The sequence below is a fragment of the Siphateles boraxobius genome, unplaced genomic scaffold (assembly GCF_051911475.1).
Source record: "Siphateles boraxobius isolate OS27281-9 unplaced genomic scaffold, OSU_SipBor_1 19, whole genome shotgun sequence".
In the NCBI taxonomy this organism is placed as follows: Eukaryota; Metazoa; Chordata; class Actinopteri; order Cypriniformes; family Leuciscidae; genus Siphateles; species Siphateles boraxobius.
The window spans coordinates 34,370,001-34,377,663 of record NW_027508799.1 but is presented as its reverse complement, the minus strand read 5'-3'; the positions used below and the strand labels follow the sequence as shown (position 1 = coordinate 34,377,663).

Here is a 7,663-nt window from a genome sequence, read left to right as displayed (position 1 = left end):
TTAGTCTATCATCTGAAGGATGCACAACCAAAACAGAGTTATTATATCTCAGTCTTTGCTAAACTGAGACAGTAACAGATATTAAGCAGCATATGAAGGTTTTGAGGGGAAAGACGAGCTGCAGGAAGATGATATTAATAGTGAAAGTGGGAAAGTGCGCCGCCTTGTGGTTAAACATCGAAAAAAATCTGCATTTATTAATACACTTTAATTACGTGTTAATAACGTTATTAAAATATACAAAAACGTTATTAATAACGTTTGAAGAGTTTGGCCTCAATTACATTTTTTTACATTTAGCACAGGAGTTTTCAAACAAGGGAGTTATTGGGGGTTCGTGGAAAAGTTTAGATAAAAGCACTAAAAAATAAGAACTAAAATTAATTCTAAATATATATATATAATATTTCAATAATACATTAGAATAATTGATTTAAATAAATACAATTTTAAATAATGCTAAATATATTAATAAATAATAATATATATTTGATTTTAAATAACTTCATAAATAAAAACATTTTATATAATTAAAAAAATGTTTAAATAAATACATCTGATAAAACTAAACAAATAAATAAAAATAAAAAAGCAGTGTAAAATGTAAAACAAATGAAATTAAACTAAAGTAGATAAATAAATAGATTAAAATAAATAAAAGAAGGTTGATTTAAATAAATACATTTAAAGCGAGTAGAAAAAAAGTAAAATTATGTTATGTAATACAAACTAAATCTTTTGCGCATTTATAATATTATTTTTGTTTTTTAAATTTAAAAAATGAGTAGTTCAGCTTGTAGTTTGTGTTTTAGCCACTAGGACGCAGCACTTTCACACAAATTATATATGTTATAATCTCATTATACCAGGAAGCATTATTGATTTAAGAGGTTAAATATATTATGACAGAGAAGAGAATGATGTAGTTACTGCCGTAGTAAAACCCATTTCACTGTAATATCACTTTAAAGGGGAATTTAAAATTGTGATGTACAGGCCTGGAAATGTAATGGAAATTGATAAATATGTTCATTTCATAGACAGATCCTCCTGAGAACCAGATTTTTTATTCATATTTAATGCTATGTCCTCTATAGAAGACAAAATGGCTGAGTTAATAATAAAATGCCATGTAAACAATGTTTATTTTTTCCGTTTGCCAAAACATTCTCAACTATGTTATGAAAGATGTAATAATGATTTTATACACTATTTTACTTTATGCTATATGTGTGCAAAATTACCATAAATGGATTTTTCCATGATATACAATGCATCTAATTTGCAAATTGTGTTCTTGGGGCAACATGTAATGAAAAAAGAAGTGTAATAATGGGAGTAATAACTTGGCAACATTTGCATAGAAATATTGATATATATAATTTCTTTCTATATAAAATTGATATACCATTTCTTTCCCTATTTGCTTGTGTCTGATAAGCATATAATGCATGGTGTCTCAACAGCGGACATGTATTGATGTCCATTTACAACAAGCAATTTGAAAATTAGTCAGATTTAAATGATAATTACAAAAAAAAAGTCTATGCTTGGGTCTCTGGAGAATATAAATCAATTATGGAAACTTGCGTCACTTTGATTTTTTCCCCAGTCATATTTTCTCTGTAATATCATCCTGAAATGTACACAATGCCAGTACAAGAATTCAGATTAAAATGATACTTTACTGTTATTCTGAATGAATTATTCGATGTTCAAGTAGGGCCACAAACGCAGGGAGTTAAACACTTATTGACCTTTATTTGAGCACAAACAAACAAAAACTACATTCAAAACAAACATTTATTTTAAAGTGCTGGAAGAATTTCTCATACACAATCTGACACAAAAATACAATTAAAAGAACTATATCCCCCAAAAACAAAACAATTACACATAAAATTAATATTTTATAATAATAACCTTACTGTATAGACCACAACTCTTGATTAAACTGAAAAATATTTAGCATTGTCCAGGATAGTGTGATAATAAAAGCTCAGGTGTTTATGGGCATCAGTAGTATTTGTGTGGTGTAAAGGAGGTAGCAGTTCATAATCATATAATAACAGCTGGCTGCTTGACCAACTTAAAAACATACAAATTAATCCGCATGTACCTGCCAAACTAACCCAATAAAGTTGTTCCTGCGCATCTGAGAATAAACCACACGTACATTCATTCCAACAATCAAACTTAAGGCACAAAAAACCTAATACTCTACAAATGAGTTTAAAATGTGCTCTAAAAATTAGGCAATTTGAGATTCAAACATGAATTTCGCTTTGGTTGCCATAGAGAGGTGTTCCTGCATATTATGGGCTGTCATGGATTTCCATCTACATATGTCTCTTATGTAAGGCGCTCTCAATGTAAATATGAACTGGAAACAGAACACGTGTATTTCAGTATTACGTGATCTGAATGCCCACAGCGCATTATACATGAAGACACACATCAGTCTGAACCAACACACACACACACACACACACACACACACACACACCCTTACTGGAAGACATGAACATACAGTAAATAAATTATCAGTGGATCACCATATAACCGAAACAGATATGGACTGACTTTGAAGAGTAACAGATATTAAACACAAATATGAGTTTGTAACCATGCATAATTTTAAACAGACTTAAAATGAAATCTATAACCTCTTAGCTAAAATAATGATAATTACAGTAGCAAAAGAAGAATTAAAAAAAAAGTTGATTCCTGTAAGATGTATTAGTATGGCACAAATGAGACGAATGTTTTGACAGATGCAAAGAAAACAAAAAAAGTTTATGGGATATTTAATCTTGATGTGAATGAAAACGAGGCTGTTTGTAGACAGACTTTCAGGTTATACTGTATTAAAAGTCAAATTTTTATGTTTTCCATCACTAAACTAGTGCTGTCAAACTGATTAATCGTATCTAACATAAAAGTTTGCTTATATAAATGTGTGTGCGGCTGTGCGCATGTAAATATATACACATATATATTCATACATGTATGTGTTTATACGTTTATGTTAAATGTGATTAATCAATTTGACAGCCCTATTAGAAATCTGTTTAATCTTTCAAAAACATACAACCAGTTAAATTTACACACACACACACACACACACACACACACCCTCGTTTTCATTCAAATCAAATTAAATATGGTATCCGTCTCCATACGATCCATATGTGAAGCTTGACCCTCAGCCCAGATAATTAAAAAATAAAAAGACTACATATCCCAGAATCCTCAGTTCTTCACCCTTCTCTTATTGTTCATCTCAAAGTAGGGCTCCTCGCGTCTGCCGGCTTTAGTCCGTGTGGTGTGTTTGTGGGAAGTGCTCGCGGGTGCCGGTTTGACTGGGATGCTAACAGCGGGCGGGTTACTGCTAGCTAAAGGTTTCCTGTGGGTTGTTTTAACATTGACTGATGGGGCAGGTCCTGCTGAGCTCTGCTCTACAGATTTACTCTTCGAGGGTTTCGTGGGAGGAATCGTCAGTTTAGGGTCGTTTGAACGTCCCGTTCTGGAATCAACCGCAGGGGAAGGCTGGCGTCTCTGTGCGAGGCGTGAGCGCACGGGTCCGGCGGGAGGTTTTTGAGAAGACTGTGCTGAAGGTTTGGGTAGTTTGCAGGTCGGTTCGGGGCAGACGGGACTGCGAGGTTGAGATGGAGATCCACGCGGACGCAGTTTGGTCTTTGAGCCGGGGAGTTTCTGAGAAGTTGGGATTGACGGAGGAATTGGGTTTCTTTTCGGGATGGGTGATGAAAGAGGAGTGTTTTTCGGGGAAGAAGCAGGCGTGTGGAAGATCTTTCTAGGTGCGGGAGTCTTACGAGGCATTGAGGGTGTGGATGCTGGCGATTGGGCGTAGACACGCGGTGTGGTGGGTTTAGACACTGACGTCGTTGAAGCTGATGATGAAGAGGAGGATTCTGGGAGGAGGTTAACGGCTGCGATGGGGTCCATCGTGGGTGGCTGTACGCTGAGGGCGGGGCCTGGGCCTGACGGGCCTTTCTGATAGGCCAGAATCTTTTGCTCTAGAGTCGTGAACTGCAGCACGCGGTCCGGGTCGTATTTCAGCAGAAACCCTTTCAGAGTGTCCCAACCTCCACCGACACGCACCATCACGTGCTTCCCATGGAGCATCTAAGAGAGAGAGGGATATTAAAGGTGCTGTATGTAACGTTTTCACTCTACTAAAGCTTAAAAATACCATAATATGTTTGCTGATGCTAAGTTCACATACTCGTTTCTCTGAAAAACACTTCTACAGTCAGTTACCGTGAAACTTCAAATAATAGCCGAGTCCCAAATAGACGCCTGTCTCTTTTACATGCCTGGTGTAGCGACAGGTTCGGGTAAATAAAGGCCGGTCTCAAATAGAGGCTGGGTCTGTTTTTTAGTTTCGGGTTGTATTTAATCTTCTAAAACCCGTCAGATCGTACGCTGCGGCCGCAAAAGCAAATTTGTGTCCCGCCAAAGCCTTTTTTGATCGGTGAGTGATGTAATATAATGACTGCTGCGCTTGACAGGGCGCAAACTAGCAGAGAGAGAGAGAGCGACCCAGCCGCACGCACACACTCTCACGTCTTCAAACAACACGAGCGCTGTCTTGCTCTCTCTCCCTCGCGCATATTAATCAAAATCAATTGACACGATAGTAAAAGGTCGGAAGACCGCAGTTTCACGTGGAGCATTTGGAGATTTTAAGAGATTAGAGACTCTAGGAACAACATCTCAATGAACAACATCTCAACACTAAATTATAAAGGCCTGTCTCATATAGACGCCGGTCTCAAATACAAGCCGGTGCAGTTCGACAATTTGGGAAAATAAAAGCCTGGGCAATTATTTTAAGTTTTACGGTATTTTACTTTGAAATGTGTCTTTCCAGGCTGGAATGTTTGTTTTTGTTTTTGTCTGTGATACTGCATGTTGCTAATATGCCAATTTTCATTGTCCATTGCGCTCGTTCCTGTTGTGTGTGCTCAAACTGGAAACTCATGTGAGCGGGACGAGTCTGAGGAGCAGGAGGCGGGAGAAACGACGATCTCTGATATTTTGAATTTGGACTGCAGAACCTATTTCGACCACTAGTTTGTCATTCTTACAGACAGCTCCTTTAAAAGCTCACATAAAAAAGGAAGAGTTGCTCTCAAACATGCAGTTTACTTTTACTTGCATTCACTTGTACCACATGACAATCACGTACGCTTTTTATTTTGTTCTAATACGTGCTTATATCACAGTCCGATGTTAAACAGAAAACATGGAACAGGAGTTACATGGGAATACTACATTATTTAGCAAGGAACATAATGAATTTGACACACTGAATTAAATACATGTTTCATTGGCATTCAGTGTAATGTTTTTGTTTTTTTCAGAAAGCAAGATTTCACACAGCAACTGCTTGTCTGACTGTTTAACCTGATCTGATTTGAAGCGATTGAGGTTCTCCTAATACCTTTGTCTGACAATTTTCTCTCAAAACAATACATTTCTTGCTCACTCTAGATTTGAATATCTTATGCATTTAAGTAAAATGCATGCGTTTTGGCGCGTGTGCAATTTGCATAAAACTAAACGCACATGGCTTGCTGATCAAAACTGACTTTCATTCTCATCAGTTGATTCTCAGTAAAATTATCAAACTCTTCACAACTTCTAAACATTATTTTTATCACGTGAGCCATCACATGCAAAAAAATCTATTCAACTATCAAATCTCTCAGACATACATATTATATATGTATATTCCATATGTCTATATGACAGAATGTTTTGTTTACACGATAAATATACTGTATACAATATATAAAACGCTCAATATGATACACAATAGCATTCAGCTAGACAAAACGGACTGTTGGTGTAAAAAACTATTTTTTTACAGGGTTGTCTGCCATGATAAAAAAAAAAAAATAACAGTACAGCTGTGGCTAATTCAAATTGGCTAATTCAAATAACTAGGTTTTGAAGCATGAATTAAATGTTTTGGATGAGTTACTACATTTTGCAGAAATGCAATAGAGTTGTGCTGCTTACAACAGTTTAGAGAAATTCACCCTGTCGATATTCTAAAAGAAAGTTATAAATCTTATTGGTGAACAATTCATCCATGCATGCATTTTGTTTTAAATTGTCTTCTGGTAAAAATGAAAATCTTTCTGGTGCCAAATCCAAAACTTCTCCAATAATTTAGTGTGCTTAACTCCGCCTCTGTAAGCTCACGCTCATTTGCATACACATTTGAGAGCCCCGCCCAAATATCAGCAGCCAATCAACAAACTGCTGCCCATAACCAAGTCCTGCCTACATTTATTCTTTTTCAATCATCAGTTACACTCGGATGTATGTCACAACTGTAACTGTTTCTTCACGGCTGTAAAGATTTTGAACTCTTAAAACAGTCCCTAAAAGCTGCTCTTACCCTAATGAACAGGATTTTGCCTCCAAGCCTGTAGCGTCCCTCAGACAGATACTCAATGGAAAACTTCTGTGAGCAGTTACAGGGAGGGTCGTCCTGGTCCCCACGATCCTACAAACAAAATGAGGTTGTTTAGAAAAATTCACCCATTTGCAAGATGGACAAATCACAGCTAGTTTGCAGATAGTGCATGAACTGCTCAGACCTCCAGACCCAGGACCCGAGGGTGTCCCGCTGGTTATCTGGCCCAGAGACAGTGAATTTGTAAGAGTTTAAGGCAAAAGATGTCCCCGTGTGAAGCATGAAGTCTCTAAACAACAGCTGCTGTTTACACACTCAACAACAATAATATATCACAATATATTTACAAAAAATATTTCAGATTATGACAGTGATATTATAGTTTTTGGTGATACTTTCAATTAGAAGGTATACTTTTTTTGTTTTCGTTTTAATTAGTGCTGACAAATCGATTAATTGCATTAACGAAAATTTGTTAATACAATACATAATCGTGATTTGAGTTCAAGTTTAAGTAATTTTGCTAATTTTTACTAATTATTTTCTAAAATAGTTTTTAAGTTATTTGATTTTAGTTATTTTATAGAATCTACTTAAAGGCACACTGTGGAGGAATTCCGTTTTTGTCAAACAGCGACCCCTAGAGTCGATGTGGAGTACTTGTATTTAACGTTACTGTCGTAAATACCACTCACCACCAGAGATGTCTCTGCACTCACGGCCTGATACCCTCCCCCTGTATACCGGTACCTGTTCAGTAGGATGAAGCTGTAACCAGTGGAAATAAGGCGTGGCCCCTTTAAGAGCTGCGCGGGCTCTGTTGAACTGTCAGCAGTCTGTATTGTATGCGCGCCTCGAACACCCCTTGTATGCGGGTTATTTCTGTTTGATTCTCATTCTTATCATATTTTTCTTTATCAAGTAACGCTGTGGACGGTAGAACGTGTGACAGAGAGTTAGACAAGTTCGATTGGGGAATAAAGTGCAAGTTGTGAGATGCCAATTGCCTCTGTGAGTCTGTCTGGCCTCTGTAATAACTTCATCAGTGAGCTATCCCTATTTTTCCTCCTGACACAACGCGTTACAAAGCGTCGGACATCGAACAGGCACAGATAGCCTCCGAAGATGTCTACTAGTCCATCAACAAGAACGCCAGGTCAGCATCGCTTTAGCATCCATTGCTGATTTTTAGCTCTCGCCGACGAGTGAAAG

General features: G+C 36.9%; 1 protein-coding gene across 2 annotated transcripts in view; it reads right to left on the bottom strand.

The window, feature by feature from the left end:
• Positions 1-1,741: 1,741 nt before the first annotated feature.
• gas2l3 (growth arrest-specific 2 like 3) overlaps positions 1,742-7,663 on the bottom strand; it is a 24,774-nt gene continuing 18,852 nt past the window's right edge. For both annotated transcript variants that reach the window (XM_077235209.1, XM_077235210.1), the window contains exons 8-9: positions 6,434-6,541; positions 1,742-4,146 (exon numbers count right to left, since the gene is read on the bottom strand). In XM_077235209.1, coding sequence (XP_077091324.1) covers positions 3,253-4,146; positions 6,434-6,541 — 1,002 coding nt within the window. In that variant the 3' untranslated portion in view covers positions 1,742-3,252. The remainder of the gene's footprint in view (positions 4,147-6,433; positions 6,542-7,663) is intronic.